Raw genomic sequence first — 17,979 nt, forward strand, 5'->3', positions numbered from 1 at the left:
GAAGTATGTGGTAACCATTGGGGTATTTGCCTTCTTAGTGTGACTGGAAAAATATATGGTAGAATACTCATTGATAGGGTTAGGCATATGACAGAAGAGCTAGTTGGAGAAGAACAAGGGGGATTTAGGAAGGGAAAAGGGTGTGTAGATCAGACATTTGTTCTAAGATGCTTAGTGGTGAAGTATCTAGAGAAGGGAAAGAAAGTGTATGCTGCTTTCATGGACTTGAAGAAAGCTTATGACAGAACAGATAGGCAAGGTATGTGGAAGGTATTAAGAATATATGGAGTGGAGGGGAAATTGTTGAGTGCTGTGAAGAGTATGTACGAAGGAGCTAGGGCTACGGTGCGAGTGGATGGTGAGCTAAGTGAGTTTTTTTATCTCAATGTGGGACTGAAACAGGGTTGTGTGATGTCTCCATGGCTGTTTAATATATACATGGATGGGGTTGTAAAGGAGATGCAAGGTAGGGCAGTGGATGTGGGGGTGGCTCTAATGAATGAGGGTGAGATTTGAAAGATTCCAGTGTTGCTGTTTGCTGATGATACAGTATTGTTGAGTGAAGATGAATGGGAGTTGCAAGGTTTGGTGAATGAATTTGGGACTGTGTAAGGAGGAATCTGAAAGTTAATGTAAACTAGAGTAAAGTTACGGTGTTTGAAAGGAATGAAGTCACAGAATGTACAGTGAGGTTGGATGGTGAGGATATGGAGAATGTGAGTGCATTCAAGTACTTGGGTAGTGGGACGAGTAAGAATGGAATGTTGGGGGAAGAAGTGCGTGAAAGGGTACAGCAGGGAAGGAAGGTTGTTGGTTCACTGAAGGCAATGATGAGAAATAGGGAGGTGAGTATGGAAGTTAAGAAGTCACTGCATGATAGTACTGTGATCCCTACCCTGACGTATGGAAGCGAGGCGTGAAACTTGCAAGAGGGGAACAAGTCAAAGAGTGGGAGCAGTGGAAATGAGTTACTTGAGAGGAGCATGTGGAATGATAGGGAGGGACAGGTTGACGAATGAAGAAGTGAAGGAATGTTGTGGGGTGGATGTGGATGAGAAGATTAAGATAAATACAGTGAGGTGGTTTGGACATGTGGAGAAAATGGAGAATGAAAGACTGACAAAGAGGGTGTATGTAGGTGAGGTGGAGGGAGGGAGAGGGAGGGAGAGGGAGGGGTAGACCGAGGATGAGGTGAAGGGATGGAGTTGAGGGGTATATGAGGGAGGGGGGAGTGAATGTGAGTTGGGGGGAGGGTAGTCAAATGGTGGGTGACAGAGCGACTTGGAGGTGTTTTGTCTGCAGCCACCCTTTGCAGGATTAGGGTGTCGGGCTATAGATAGACAGATAGACTTATTATAGAGAAAGTAAGAGAGATGGATGTCCCGGTGAGTGATGAATAGGGTAGCTTTAGGAGTGGCAGAGGATGTGTGGATCAAATATTTGCAGTAAGACAGATAGTGCAGAAGGTGTGTGAGATGGACCATATGGTGTTTATGGCACTTGTGGATCTGGAAAAAGCATACAACAGAGTAGACAGAGAAGGATTCTGGAAGGTTCTGAGCATATATGGTGTAGATGGTTAGCGGCTAGGTGCCGTCAAGTTTTTATGATGGCAGTCAGGCATATGTATGGGTAAATGGGCACCTAAGTGATTGGTTCACGATCAATGAGGATGTGTGACAAGGTTGTCATGTCCCCATGGTTGTTCAATATATACATGAATAAGGCGATGAGAGAAGTAAAAACACGAGTAATGGAGATGATGGTGTTGGCAATATATGGTGATGGATGGAATGTCTCATACTGTATTTGTTGTATGCTCATTATGCACTGCTACATGGAAACACCAGACAAGAACTTGGTGGACCAGTACAGTGTTTTGTAGATGTCTGTGAGCATCGTGCCTTGAGAGTAAATGTACAAATGAGAAAAATGATGGTTATTGATAGAGAAGGTGACTCCAAGTGTGATGTTACAGTGAATGGAGATAGACTGAAACTGGTGAGAGTGTTCAAATACCTGGGTACAGCAACAGAAAAGAGGGGAAAATGAGCAAAAGAAATGGAAAGTTGAGTGACACACAGAAGGAAAGTAGCTGGTGCTGTGAAGGCCTTGATAAACAACAGAGGCTTGAGGGTTGCAGCTGCACAAGGCTTACATGAAGTGCCAGCTTTAACATACCATGGTGTGACATGAAAATGAAAAGTCAAGAGTAAGAGCAGTGGAGATGGCACTGCTGAGGAATGTATGTGGAGTAAAGAGAGTGGATAGGATACGGAATAATGTGATTTGTGAAAGATGTGGAGTGAGAAAGTCTGTGGACACCAGAATCAAAGACAAAGTACCGTGATGGTTTGGTAGTGTGGAAAGAACGGATGACAATAGAGTGGTGAAAAAGTATATCTGAGAGAATTTGAAGGAGGGAGGAGGCAAAGTAGGCCAAGTAGGTGGAGGGATATGGTGGGTGAGTGTGTGAGGAAGAAAGGTAAGGATGTTGGTGAGGCTAAGGGACTGACAAGAGACCAAGCTGGCCGGATGAATTACAGTATGTGCAAAGAACTGCAGAACCAGGGATTTGGCATCCCCTTTTAACGTGACAGCAATTGGACTGGCTCCAGCAGATAGGTGCATGTGAAGCTACAGAATGTGGAGAAATATGTTTTGGCCTATCTGATGGAGCCAGGATTCCATGGGCTTTTTTTTTTTTTTTTTTTTAAATAACAGAATGGAGGAAGGAAAAACAAATGGGGAAAAAAAAAAAAAAAATCCATACACCAGACTACTGGTGTCCTCCATTCATAAAATATCTGTAACAGTTAGACTTGAACAGTTGTGGGTTGAAATTTGGAGGAAAACAACTCTGGGGAAGCGAGTTCCAAAGAGATGCAGTTCGGGGAATGAAAGAATTCTGATAGGAGCAACAGTTGCTGCCGGCACAGTCGCTTGATGACGACCGGGAGGACCCTGTGACTCCAGCCCTACCCTGCCGGTGGTGGCAATCCGAGGTACCACCTCATTTGATTGTAAGATTGCAGCAGCCATTACTAAAGATGTGAATAGAAGGTGTGATATGTTATGCGCATGTACAGTAGTGTGGTGTAGACAGTTGAAGGCAGAGGTATTATGAGAGCTGGCCTACTCTCTGTGTAAATGAATGCACTGAAAATGTTCAGAAAAGGGAGATGGTCAGGATCAAGTCCTGGGGGCTGGTGAAACGGGAGCTCCAGCTCTCCCTATCACCAGCTTGCCATCAACCTCGGGAGTACTGCCCTGTTCGACTGGTGAGTGAATGGAAGCGTGGCCTATTGAATTGGGCAAACTTGGGCTGTCTGGACACTGCTACTCCTCACCCTGCCCTAGGGTGGGAAAGGAGGTCCAAATGATGCTGATGATGACAATGATGCTGATGTTTTCTGATGAAGAATAAAATCATTCAGATACAGCAAGACTCAAACAAAAGATCATCAAACTGAAGGGGGTTCAATACTTTACCCAAACTGCATAAACCTAATCATTCAATGAAGGTAGAAACTAACCCATTGAATCCAGGGACAATTTTGAATTTAAGTCCTGCTACTTCCTGACTTTATTTCTGCTTAGGATAGACCTTCTCAACTGGAGGGGTAGGATATAGGATTAATAAACCCCTTCACTAGGAGAGGAAGTACTGGAGAGGGATGTTTTCACATGGTGGCAACAATACTGTATAACCAAGAAACTCCACTACCCAGTTATACAATGGTTCCTCAACTCCATCTGTATGCCCTGAACAGAGGCTGGTGGACTGCAGGAAAAAAAAAAAAAGGCAACTTCAACCTGCAATCCACTGGGTTCACATTCAGTTGAGCTGGACCACTGAAACAAAGAGGCCTTTCCACAGTTGAACGCTGTAGCACTGTCTAGATGCAGCAAGAATAAACTGTGTCACCTGATTCAAGGGGTTAATAGTACTTTGTGCAGTTTATATCTGGATATGTTTTATATGACAGGAGTGTGCGTACCTTCACTGCTTGTGGTAGCCTCGCTATCTGTGTTGAAACCCTCAGCTGCCATGCTGTGAGGGGGGACTGTGCTGCTACTTAACATATTCTCCTTCTCCCCAAACCTGGACCCTGAATCCCTCGCTTTGTGAAACAGTTCCATTTCCTCCCTTCCTGTTGCCAACAGCCTCTGTGATTGAACTTCCCCCTTGGCTACTTTAAAGTCACTAGAAAGCTGACCTCCAGGTGAATTACCAAACACATTCCCCTTAACAGAATCTGGGCGGTTCGCCGAGATATGTGACATTGTTTTTCTGACATCCTGAGCTTTTTCCAGGGCTTCCCCTATGGTAATTCTAGAGTTTGACGTACTGCGAGAGGAGGTGATGCCCTTCTTTCGCGAGGTGGTCTTTGAGGGAAAGGCCAACATGGAGAGACCCTTCTTCATGCTATCACTTAAATGAAACATGTGTCTCTGTGTTTCATGGCTGCTGCTACTGCTGGCTGTTTCAATTGCATTAGTTTTAGCATCACTGGCCTCTATACTTTCCTCCCCTATGGAACTCTCACCACCCTTGACACTCTCCTCTTTTTTACTCTTGTCCCCCTCTGTATCTTCCTCCTCCTCTCCCTTGGCACTCTTGCTCCCTTTACTTTCCTCATCAGAAGTCTCTCCCATCCCCTTAACTGCAGTCTGAATAAGTTCATCAAGAAGAGTATTTGTTCTGTTCAGACTGAATTCATCTGGGTCTGGCTTGGTCTTTGAAACCTCTGAACCATCTTGTGAGGCTTCCCCAGAGCCTGGTTCCAATGAATTAACAGTGCTTGGATCATTACTCTCCATAACTTATTGCTCCCAGCTGAACTCATCCAAAATCTGAAACATGAATGAAAATACCTATAATACCTGTTCTCCGCAGTTTGCAGCACGTCTGATAAAATTAAAAACAAAATAAATGAAACTATCACTAATACTGTAATGAACCACAAACATAAAAGCAAAGAAATTAATTATGATTTTAAAACAGACATCCAACTGAAAAGAAAAATGAACCATCAACAGTAGTTGTAAAATACAGTTCAAAATTGCATATCAGACACTACCTACCTTATAACAGTCAAACAGCAACAGTTATTGAACATTTTATAGAAATGCAAAATCAATACATCTTGAAAATTACACTAAAATAATTCACATCATTACATAACAATGCATGACCCTAACAGATCTTTAGAACATGCTCAACAATACAACAAGCAATATAAGTCAATCTACTCTACTACATTCACATAATATGCAAGTAGGTACAGCGTATGCCTTTCCTTATTCTGGTTTTAAATCTGCATGCAAAGCTGTATTGCTTTATGCTTAAGAAAGCAGACAAATAATCCATCTGACTGGACAGTTTTAAAAATAATATTGTTTAATCAGCATTAAATATTAATAAGACCTCTCCACTGTGAAAGCAGTGCTTAGAGTATGTGACTCTAGAACCAGTTCATGTGCTGATTCCATGAAACATCTTTACAGATGAACTAATTCATCAACACCCTGAATTATCTACCTATGCTGATGACTGCACTCACTCTCTCATACAACTGAGAGGATGGACAACAAGAAGCTGGGGACTTTAACAATATTCTGGCAACCATCAGAGTGGGGAACCAACTGGCAAGTGAACTTTACCCCTGATAAGACACATGCAATAGTGATTTCCCACTGACTTACTGCAGTAGCCACCATTTGAGACATGTTCAAAGGTAAGGCTATCCCTCAGCACAACATCTCTATCCTGAGCACCGACATCAACAAAGCATAGAGATGTTGCATGCATATCAGCAGGATCTGTCAGACTGCCTCTCATAATGTGTCAGCCATCCACCATATAACCACTTTGACTGTCAGGCACTCACAATCCTATAGACAGAGGCACAGGTATCTTCCCAATGTTTGATAAACAGTGCACATAGTGGAAAAATCAAACCATCTGAAACTCACACTAGCTTTTCACCATATTTCAACACTTATAAACTTTCTTTGGACAGAGTTGGGACAAGTGTTACTTCTTTGACTGTATAAGGCAAAGGTTTGTCCACATCCTGAATAGGCTATGTGGCAATGGTCAGGCTCTCCAGTGTCCCCAGACATCAAGGTCAACTGGATAAAAACAAAATGAAAAGTCTTTTGCCTGGTCCAAGATATCCCCCTGCCCCCACCACTTAACTTGCTATGGCACCGCTGCAGCGCTGGAGCCATAACTACCCCCCACGACACCCTTGCCTTGCCAGCAGCCAGCCATTGCCTTCCAAATTTTTAAAGTCAGATGCTGATGAAGGTACAAAGATCAGAATCTGTGGGCTTTTTCAGCCAGAACAGCATGACTGTGGAACCTACTCACAACCATCACAGATGTCATATGACCATCAGCAGGCAAAGATGGGTGCACACAGATGAAGGGCAACACACAATATACTGTACTGCTTTTCCCTCATCTGTAAATAATATAAATTCTAATTTGACTCTGATTACTGGTAAGTATATGCTAACAATAACAAGGTGGTTTTCATTCTTTCCAATAATAATAATAACAATGTGCATAACTATTATCTTCCACTTCATCTTAGAGAGAGAGAGAGAGAGAGAGAGAGAGAGAGAAACCACCACCAACTGATATTCAGGATATAGTGTAGCCTACTGTATCTTGAATACAACTTTGGCACTGGTGACAGGTGATATGCCACATCTGATGATTTACACCTTATTCATCAAACATTTTCAATAAAGAGCCAAATGATAACATGCCAAACTACTCCCATTGCCTGAAGAAAATTTATCTAACCATTTTACACTAAGCAAATATTGTAACAAATTCTAACCTCCAATCTCTCCCATCAAAAAGGCACCCAGCCTAACTTCTCTATGTCAATCTATCAAGTGCCCACTTTATTCCCACTAACTCAATCTGCCTTTAATACTTCAATCCCTCTCATATCAAGCCATCACTCACTCAATCTAACTTAATCTTTCAATCTTCCCCACATCAAACCATCCATCCTTCAGTCCTCCCCCTTCTATCCTTTAATTCCCAAATCAAACCATCCACCACTCAACCCAACTTCTATCATTCAATATTTCTCATGTCAAGCCATTACATATCCAGCCAAACCTGCATCCTTCAATCTTCCATGCATCAAAAGCACCCAATATAACTTCCACACTTTCTCATGTCAAACCATCCAGCACCAGATCTAACTTTCAGCCTTCAGTCTTCCCTACCCAGATCCATCAGGTACCCAATCTAACTTCTGTTCTTCAATCTTTTTTATGTCAAACCATCAACGTTCAACAAAACTGCACCAAACTCTAAATATTCGTGTACTGTATTAGGATCAACTCTACAGTATACCAGAATCCTCTTTCCTCACAATGACCTTTCAAAAATATCCATACTTCCCCCATGCATCAACTATACTCTATCAACTTTAACCTGGTTTAAAACTGCCATCTCTCCACCTCGAACCCTGAGATGAAAATGACCAAAGGGATATCACTGCCAATGGATGAAAATCTCTACCAAGTTATGTATGAACAAACTATTGTGTCTTCCAGTGTCAATGTCAACATTGCAAATTCACTGTCTGAATGTTGCATGATATGATTTGCAACGATGTAGACTGAAGTGCCAGACTGAAGGCTAAGCACAAGCAAATGAAGCAATTCCAGTACACTCTACAACCTCTCATTCTGGTACAGAATCGTATTTTGTAAAGCAGTAATTCTGGTTATTATTTGCCATAGTTCTTCTTACCGGTGTATAAATGGTAACAACATCCGCACACAACATATTTTCTGCTTTTCCTTTACTTAATTTAACAATGTACTGCTCTCTCTCTCTCCCCCTGTCTCTCTTGAAGGAAAAGGAAAGGGGTCCGTACCGTACCATATTGTTAACGTCAACAATTGGATTTATTGAGAAGGAAAGGTTGTGTTCTTGAGTCAAAACTGACATAGTTGGGAAATCACAAAACTCGTTAGAGCATCACCGAGGCATTCTCAAGGTCAAATAGTGAATACACAAACGCAGATGCTTTCTTGCTCGGCCTGTGTGTGTGTGTGTGTGTGTGTGTGTGTGTGTGTGAAAGATAATGCACGATGATTCACCCACAAGCTACTGGATTTGGGTATAGAAGACTACCCCCCACACGCAAATGGAAATCCTAGACACACTCCCCTTTTTGTTTAGAGAAAATGTTTCGTAGGCAACTTACCGTCTTCAGTCCGAGATGTCTCCCAAACTACATTATATCGCCAGACTAAAAAAAAAAAAAAAAAAAAAAAAAAAAATAATAATAATAATAAAATGGCAATTCATGGGTTCACTGAAGATCTCTCCGGTGAATATAATCACCTGGCGGTGGTAAGAAAACAACAAACGTATTGAAGGGGTGAGAGTGGCTGCAACTGACCATAAGATTCAAAGACGAGGGGGGGGGGAGATGGGGACAGGAGTATAGTCCTTGGGGAGGAGCAGGACGGACAGGGATAAGGAGGTCGGGGAATGGGAAAGGATAGGTGGTGTCGAAATGTCCACAAAGATTGAACTGGACGGGATGGGCCGTATTAAACTTAAGGGATAACAAGAATTTTTAAAGAGAAACAAGTCAGGAAAGATTTATAGCCTACCTTACCGTATTAATGATAAAAGATGATGAGGCACCCGAATCACACAATAGAGGAATGAAATTATGAACTGGCATGGAAAGAATGATGACGCAACCACTCCAGACGAGAAGAAACGTTCACAATGGCACGCCAGAAACTAAACTTCTTAAACTGGATATAGTTCTCACACCTTAACTTGATATACATACTGTATTTTTTGAACAACTGCACTGCTAACCCGTTGCATTACGTTCCTCATTTTTTGGTTCTTGAAATTTGATGACTCTTATTTTAAGGTCAGGAGAGACGTAGGAGCTGGAGGGGTCAGATAAAGCTTTCATCAACCCCTCCACTTCTACGATGCCCTCCAAAGCTCCTGGGAATCGTTGATATTACAATTAACAATACAGTACAAAATTATTTATGCCCACCTGCGTATGGGGTAAAAAGGCACAAACACAACGTTACGTGACCTACTATACATATAAACAATTTGCATCCAATACATTCTTACGAGTTAATGGTCTTAAACCTTTCCATCCCATGACACACCGGTATTATTACTATTATTATTATTATTATTATTGAAGTTCTTGCTTGGGGACGAACTAGATGGGTTTTAATACTCTGTATGATCTTAATCCACCCTATCAGCACCAGACATCTTTCCCCAAGTTGAATATTATCGCCTAGTGGTAGACTGATCAATATGTGACATCGCAGTGACAAAATTCACCCGGATTTCCAATCTCGTTCATTAACCCTCTCAAGCTCGGGGCAACTCCAGTAAATATATTCTTTTCCGGTTAACGCCAGACTATTTTATTCAGCTTGAGAGCAATAGCAGCCAGTGTTAAGCCCCTTCATTAGGAGATTTTTCCAAAGCCTCATAAAATCACCCTGAGAGATATCGCAGTGACAACATCCAACCGGCTTTTGCATTTCGCCACGTCACCTATCACAGAACTCCATCTTTCCTGATATATCCGCACAACTGATTGAACTGTAAAGTGCAACTACACAACTACTATGTACTATAAGTTTCAACTACTAATTTCTTTACATCTGAAATACAGAACACTCCTCCAATTCAAGTTCTCAATACTCTCGGCTGAAGGGAACAGTTTGTCGTTGGCTGGAATAGAGTACTTGAATTGCCTATCATGCACGGGTTAATTAGTACCGGTATCCGTATTAACAATACACTACTTAGACCTCATACTAAGGCTCCTCACACTCAGCTGAATATCAGTGTGAGGTCAGCTGGAGAAGAGCAAGAGTTGTCCTGACCAAAAAGGGTACCAGACATCAATACTCGCACTCCAAGGGCGGTATTCTCGTGCGGTTATGAAACTTACTATACTTCACTCACTTTAATAGGCCCAGATGTCCTTTTGCAGCTTATGTAATCAGTCAGTGAAAACACTATGGCTATACATTATCTCCACAGCACTCCCTCGTGACTAGCATCATATTTTATTAATTTCTTGCAGCTTGGCATTCAAGATAGATGACAATTTCAGGCGAAGAGTACAACACTTTCCTTGGTGAAGAGAGAAACCTGTATTTTATACAGGAAAAATCATCTTTAGACTTTCCTTGGTGATTTATTTTTGGATCTGGGTGGTTAATATCCTTTCGCACATTAAAGTATGGTGATACTGGAAGGATTCATGTAACAGAAATGGACAGTATGGTGTAATAAACAAAGTAACTTGCTTAGGAAAAGGTGTTTGGGAGCTTAAGTTCATTTAACCGAGGAGAATACGGGGCCAATTATCAAGTGAATAAAATCGTCTGGTGTTAGTCTCCTAGGCTCCTCTCCTCTCTCTCTCTGCTGAATAATCTGGCGTTAGCCGGAATAAACTGGAATACTGGATCTGTCCCCATCAGGTGGGATTAATTTCAACGATCTACCTGCCCTCCCGCATCAGACGCACTCTCCACCTCCCCAGGGTTGCGAAACAGCCCTGCTATCAATCAATACCACTTCTTGGGGATACTTTGGTCTATGAATTGGAGGGAGTGACCCCCTCTCCGAGTCCAAACTCAGGTGGTGAAAATCCAATATGGCGGGCGTGACGTTTGGTTTTAGACGATGCCCAATAGAAAATAAGTTTCCACAATGAACGTACACACAGTCGTATTCTAGGTGGAATACGAGGAGTCGCAGCACCGCTTCCTTGCTATTATTGCATATTACACCTGAGCAAACTCTCAGCTCCCTGTATTGTCTTACCATCGACACAGTTTGCATCATGAGATTCCCGAGGAGCAATGTGCAATACAAAAGCCAAGGAAGAGGCGTTAAGAAAACCTCTTAGAACTGCACAACATGAGCAAGGCAACTTTTTGGGATTCCAAACTTCTCCACAGTCAGGCCATCCTTTGATATTTATTACTATTTCCAAACGATTTCACTATTCCCAGGACGCTGCATGAACTGGAGAGGTTAGATCTTGGCTTGTATTCTCGTCGGTTTAGGAAGCTCCCTACCACCTGTTCCTTAGCAATTCATTTTTTGATATGACTATGTTATTCATGTAGAGAATCGCAATATAGGTCAAATGGGCAAAATAAATAGCTTGGGAAAAGGTGTTATAGGAGCTTCCTCAACCGACGAGAACACGGACTAAACATTAAACCCTTCGATACCAGAGATGTTTTCCTATCTGGATAGTTTTAATACGCTTGAGGGAGGCTTTTGAACGGAGGGGGAATTTTATATATAGCATTCATTAACTCCTTTGGTTCGAGGATTTTCCTTACATAAATAAAATCGTGTTTTTTCCCTGTAAAAACGTCTTATATTCTATAAAAAAAAAAAAAAAAGACCTGATGGGGAGGCCAATGCCACCAAAAACATACAAGTAGAATATAACATTTTACGGACCTGATGCATAATTTATAACCAAAAAAAAAATTAATGTAAACAAAAACCGACATACTACTTTGGAGGTTCTGAATGTCTCAAGATACAGTATATATACCTGTCTTACTACTCTGAATCCCACATTATATACGAACACGAAGCCAAAACGCAGGCTTCTACATAGACACAAATTTGGGAATGGATAAGTTTGCAATACGAATCTGAAGCACAATTTATACAACATATAACAGAAAAACATACAAATTTGGGGGGTCAAAACGATATACCCCCCTTCTACACATGTGCTCTATGAGCTCTGAAGCACTGTTACCAAACACATACGTGTACACATGTCAATATATGCAAAACTGGGGATGTCTTAGGCCCCCTGTGGTCTGTTAGCATACGGCAAAATTATGTGATGCAGGTTATGGGCCACGCAAAGCACCTTCGATCCAACAAACATTAATAAAAACGTAAGATAGTGCGGGCCTAACTAATATATTCGTCAGCGTATCTCTGCACAGGAAGATAACGAGAGCATATCCTTCCACACAACTAAACACACCCACACTTGGACATCATCACATCCCCCCCTCACCACACGCGCGCACACACACACAAACGCTACACTCAATAGCCCTCCCTCTAGACACACAAACACACCGGAAACTAACAACTAGGTTAATATCCCCCCTCCTTTTTTTTTACATATATACATACAATGACATGGGATCTAAGGTTTGGTAGTGTCGGCCATCTTGCTATGGTAACTCCAGTATCCTTGAATGAGTAGTCACACCAAGTAACGAAGCAGTAACGAAGGGATAACTTAGCTTAAATCACACACACGAAATCCACTTACACGGATGTACCAGCGCTTTCATGTGAAGCAAACAGGAAAATTATCACTCGTAACGGGAACACACTGCGGGCATGTGGTGGGCACAAAGTAAGGGAAGAATCGGTGGACAAGTAGAAGAAACGTCCGCCCTCTCTCTGTGGCGGGCGTCAACTGCCTGTCCACAGCGAGCAACCTGTCTGTGAACTCGGCTGGCTGTGATCAAGTCAATATCTTTAGCGATAACTGCTAAATAACAACCACTAACACCACAGAAAGGTGCGATACGTAAAGAGGACACATAAAACAAGCGAGAGTCCTGATATTATACACCAAATGGACACAGAAGATAAGAGGGAGAGGTGGGAACGGTGGAGCAACGTGTGGCGCACAACACACACACACATACAAACTCGCTGCCACACACGACTCCGGCTACACTATTCCGTCGATATTCCCGTCACTCGCTGTTCCACGCCGGATTTTATGCTATAATTAATAACTGTGCTATATAACGACTTACCTTGATCACCCATGTACGAGCCTTCACCACCTGGAATGCCAAATCGTACACGTGTTGAATGAAAGCCTTCCACTCTCTCTACGAGCCCCAGAGCTCCGCCTGCATGTTCTCCATTTGTACCACGTGACCATGACGTCACCACGTGGGTCGCTGGCTGCCACCCACCGCCGGACACGCCACTCAAATCATCCACAATGCTCTCAAATCGGAGGGGAGTCCTTTTTTCGGCAATCTATGTTTACTAAGGTATTTTATTCGAGTCGTTCTGGGTAACGTAAGCACAGAAGAAAGGGAAAGAGACGCTCATCCACACACGATAAAATTTTATCATCCAGCATCCGCTTAATGTTCTCTTCATGCTATGCTTTCAATACTATGGTTTTCTCAGTTTTTCCACGAGGCAAAGCGTCAAGCTACGGTAATCAAAATCTCACTCCAACTCCGCCAAACCCACCTTAACCGAACCGCAGCGCTATACTGCAAATTAAACGAATGAAATACCCGTCCCAGGCAGCCAGGCGAAGAGAGGGAGGGGGAGGGATGAGAGGAGAGGAGAGCGGGAGAAGCGAGGGGGTAAAATAGGTGCTACATTACTTTGCCCCTTGGCTGATAATTGATGTACACAACACCATTCACAACTTTATGAATTTCCACGTTATTCTACAGCACACTAGAGGACAGAGGCCATTGGAAACACGGCCAAGTGTAAACAGAAGCGCACATTTTAATGCTAACATGCTCGGTACAGCCACTCTTTCGCTACAAACCCTCCCCAGCCCTTGCTCCTTGGATTAGGCCTTCGTAGAGGTTTGTACGTTGTTCTAATTGTGTTAGCGGACGAATTACGAATATCAGAAGCATTTTCGTTTGTTATTCAGCGTTGAGGGAGCCTTATCATGCTTTTGTCAGGTCGACGGTAACAAGGACGAAGTAGCAAGCATGCCCTTTCGCTACAAACCCATCCTTGCTTTTGCACCTGGCTATAATCGGCCTTTATAAAAAATTGTACGTTACTTAAAGTGCGCTGTCGGAAGAAACACGTGCAATGGAGGCGTTTTCGTTAGTATTCTCTGCTCTGCAAAGGGCTGTCCTTGGTTCTGCTAGGTCGTTCAAAGTGGGAGCGTAGCAAAATTGCCTCCAGCGATTTCAGGACAACATGGTGGACAGTGTACAGTACGTTATGCGTTGGTGGATGAATAACGAAGTATTAGGCATTTTTCGCTAGTTATACACCTCTTGACAAGGTCTTTCCGTACGTTTACCACTAGTTCCAGGTGGGAGCTATGCAAGCACGCCTCAAGCGGTTTTAGCAAAGGAAAGAGGACAGAGATACGCAAACCTAGGTGAACTGAGGAACTGCGAAGATTTATAAACAGACTTAAAATCAATTTCTAATAGTAACTAAGATCATTTTATCAGGAGGGGAGGGAGAGTAGCGTATATATTTCTCCTATGGCTTATTACCTCCACCAAGGAGGTTATGTTTTCACCCCTATCCGTTTGTTTGTTGGTTTGTGAACAAGATTACACTAAAACTAGTGGACGGATTTCCACGAAACTTGTTAGAAGAATGGGCCTTGTCCCAGAAGAGACTCCATTAAATTTTTGGTGCGGATCCGGATAAAGGTGCGGATCCAGGATTTTTTTTTTTTTTTTCACTTTCTTTAATATTGCGAGATAGGGCGTTTCTCGAAATTTTCGTAATTTTTTTTTCAGTGAATATTGCATGGATGATGATTGCGGAGGTATGCGCTGTATTGAGTGCCACTCTAGTTCTGTAAATTACGAAAGCAATTTTCTTTAAGATATTTTAACTGTCAGTAATGGTTTCCTAACTATAGGTTAAATTACCCCTTTCCTTCCGACTTACAATGATTCTCTGTCTCTCTCTCTGTCTGTCTGTCTGTCTCTCTCTCTCTCTCTCTCACACACACATACACACACACACACATGCTCAGCTCCCACCTCCATACATCCTTCAATCACCACACCTCCCACTCCCACTTCCTTACACAAACTCCCCCACCCCTCCCACTGCCATTCCCACTTCCTCACACCTCCAACTTCCCCACACCTCCTACTGCCACTCCACACCTCATACTACCACTCCCACTTCCTCACACCTCCCACCCCCACACACCTCCCACTCCCACCTCAACACACCTCCTAACCCCCCACACCTCCCACTGCCTCACACCTCCCACTCCTGCTCCTCACACCTACTCCCGCTCCCCACACCTACTACCTCCACACATCCCACTCGCCCACTCCCACACTCACACATTTCCCACAACCCTCACCCCACTCCCTACACCTCCAACTTGCACTCTTATTAGATGAGAGAGAGAGAGAGAGACAGAGACTGTGTGTGTGTGTGTGTGTGTGTGTGTGTGTGTGTGTGTGTGTGTGTGTGTGTGTGTGTGAGAGAGAGAGAGAGAGAGAGAGAGAGAGAGAGTAGAGAGCGAGCGAGAGCAAGTATTGTTAGATCAACTGTGTGTGTGTGTGTGTGTGTGTGTGTGTGTGTGTGTGAGGGAATGAGTGAATGTGTGTGTGTGTTTATGTGCGTGGTGTGTGTATGTGTGTGTGTGTGTGTGTGTGTGTGTGTGTGTGTGTGAGGGAATGAGTGAATGTGTGTGTGTGTTTATGTGCGTGGTGTGTGTGTGTGTGTGTGTGTGTGTGAGGGAATGAGTGAATGTGTGTTGTGTGTTTATGTGCGTGGTGTGTGTGTGTGTGTGTGTGTGTGTGTGTGTGTGTGTGTGTGTGTGAGAGAGAGAGAGAGAGAGAGAGAGAGAGAGAGAGAGAGAGAGAGAGAGAGAGAGAGAAACTATGAGTGTGATCGAGCAAGTGGGTAAGTGTGGATATCAGTATGTGTGTGTTTGTAAATATTTGTGTGAGAAATTGTGCGAGACGGCTAGTACTGTGTGTGTGTGTGTGTGTGTGTGTGTGTGTGTGTGTGTTTTATGAAGCACAAGATAGAGCCCTTCACACTCAGAAGCAACAAATCATCATACTGTATCAAGAATAAAATTAACCTAATCGCCAAAGCAACATGCATACAGTAGGTTCAATCGCATATCGTCAGGGTCCACGTGGTCAGCAGACACCCCAGAAAGCAGAGAGAAGAAGCAACGCGTACTGAACCCCTACCGAACAGGAATGAGAACAGTATTAATAAAACGGAGAGTGGAGAGGTGTAAACAAGACCCTAGTTTTGCCGATAAAAGCTATACTATGATTCTGATTATATGAGAAAAAACATAAACATCTTCTCTTTACCCCTTGCTGACTGCACTCTGGGATGTGGGATGCAGGCTGGTACCATCTCATAATTACAGGTGTTCTATAAAGGAGCAGATAACAGAACATGATCACATCTAACAATAACAGGTTTTCCGTACATGTGCTGATGGTAGAACAGCTCTGAATTTCCTGTATCACTGCTGACTCCGAGTACACTGTGGAGGATGGGACGCACGCTGACTATATTGACCCATTACATGTGCTCCAAAAATGACCGACAAATACTAAGACACAAGTTAGCGGATTGTTATGATTTCTTTGTTTATTCCAGGGAAATTGAGTGGTTCCAGATCTTGGCTGCTGTTTCAAAGTACGGGAGTTCGATGCCGGGGTAAGGTAGTGAAAAGCCTAGTGATCCGAATTTCGCAAAACAGAAAAAAAAAATCTTCCACAACACCTACAATGACAACACCGCTGATACTACTACACCAGTCCTGAATGAAAACGCCATAGCATGTATTAAAGACGCTATGACGGTGGGTATTAGTGCCGGAGTGGCGACATGAGAAGGAATGAAATATAGGAAAACTGATCAGCCTTTGGGAACAGACTGTCCGAAATGTGTACTAAGTTGGACACAAAAATCTACGATCTTATTTATTTATTTATTTTTTAAACACAGGAAGAAAGGATTTGGACAGATTTTGCATTCCCCTCTTCTATTTTTCTATCTTCATTTTTATCTACTGCCAGACTCCTTAATCCTAGAAGCAGTGGCCAAAAGCGAATCGCCTACATGTCATCCTCTTTTCCAGTCAGGCTATCCTTTCTATTTCACACACACCCCTCATATACCTCTCCAAGAAAGTAATAATTTTCGGCTCAAAGATAACTCAAGGCAATTTTCACTTCTTTTCGACAGCTGAATAATATCGTCAGTCATTTGCCGGAATAAAATGAATGACTCCTAATTCTTGGCCAACTTTATAACTTCCTTTTTAGAAAATTTAATCTACATCTCTTCTCAATACTTCAACTTCTTGCCACTAATAAAGTTTGGGATAAGTTTGTGTGTGTGTGTGTGTGTGTGTGTGTGTGTGTTCCCCAATCTCCTCTCCCCATCCCAATTTCTCGTCCTTTCTCCCTCCCTCCCTCTGATTTCCCTTTGCTCCCCTCACCTTCACATTCTCCCTTTCCCTTCTCTTTATTCTCATCTTTTCTCCTCCCTTCCCCTCCCCTCCCGTCCCCTTCTCTTCTCTCCTCACCCTCCCCTCTCCTCTACTCTTCCTTTTTTCCCCTCTCTTCTCCCGTCCACTTTTCCACTCCCCTCGGCCAGCCTACCGCCTCCTCCTCTTCTTTCCCTCCCTTCTCCTCCTCCCTCTTCTTCCCCCCTCTCCCTTCCCTTCTCTATTCCCCTCTTTTCTTTTTCCCTTACTTCCCTTCGCCTTCCCTCCCCTCCCATTCAATTCCTCCCGTTTCCTCCCTTCTTCCCACCTCACTTTCTCCCCTCTTCTTCCCTCCTATCCCCTCTCCTAGTTTTCATTCTTCCCCTTCCCTTCCCTTCCCCTCGTATGTTCTACTTTTTTCATCTCCTTCCTCCTTCTCGTGTGTGTGTGTGTGTGTGTGTGTAACCTGTGTGTGTGTGTGTGTGTGTAACCTGTGTGTGTGTGTGTGTGTGTGTGTGTTAGAGAGAGAGAGAGAGAGAGAGAGAGAGAGAGAGAGAGAGAGAGAGAGAGAGAGAGAGAGAGAGAGAGAGAATAAAAACAGCAAGAAAAACAACTGATGGTTTACTTACCCAATTCCCTCACTGGCAAACACACACACACACACACACACACACACACACACACACACACACAC

At 43.2% G+C, this 17,979-nt stretch overlaps 1 protein-coding gene across 1 annotated transcript in view; it reads right to left on the minus strand.

Annotated features, from left to right (window-relative positions):
- The window catches only part of LOC145410634 (uncharacterized), a 39,112-nt gene extending 33,267 nt beyond the window's left edge, over positions 1 to 5,845 (minus strand). The window contains 2 exon segments of the mRNA XM_080280747.1: positions 4,002 to 4,857; positions 5,702 to 5,845. Coding sequence (XP_080136873.1) covers positions 4,002 to 4,857; positions 5,702 to 5,845 — 1,000 coding nt within the window.
- Positions 5,846 to 17,979: the final 12,134 nt, after the last annotated feature.

The sequence above is a fragment of the Coenobita brevimanus genome, chromosome 86 (genome assembly GCF_032717465.1).
Source record: "Coenobita brevimanus isolate Jiangsu-jjx chromosome 86, ASM3271746v2, whole genome shotgun sequence".
Taxonomy (NCBI): domain Eukaryota; kingdom Metazoa; phylum Arthropoda; class Malacostraca; order Decapoda; family Coenobitidae; genus Coenobita; species Coenobita brevimanus.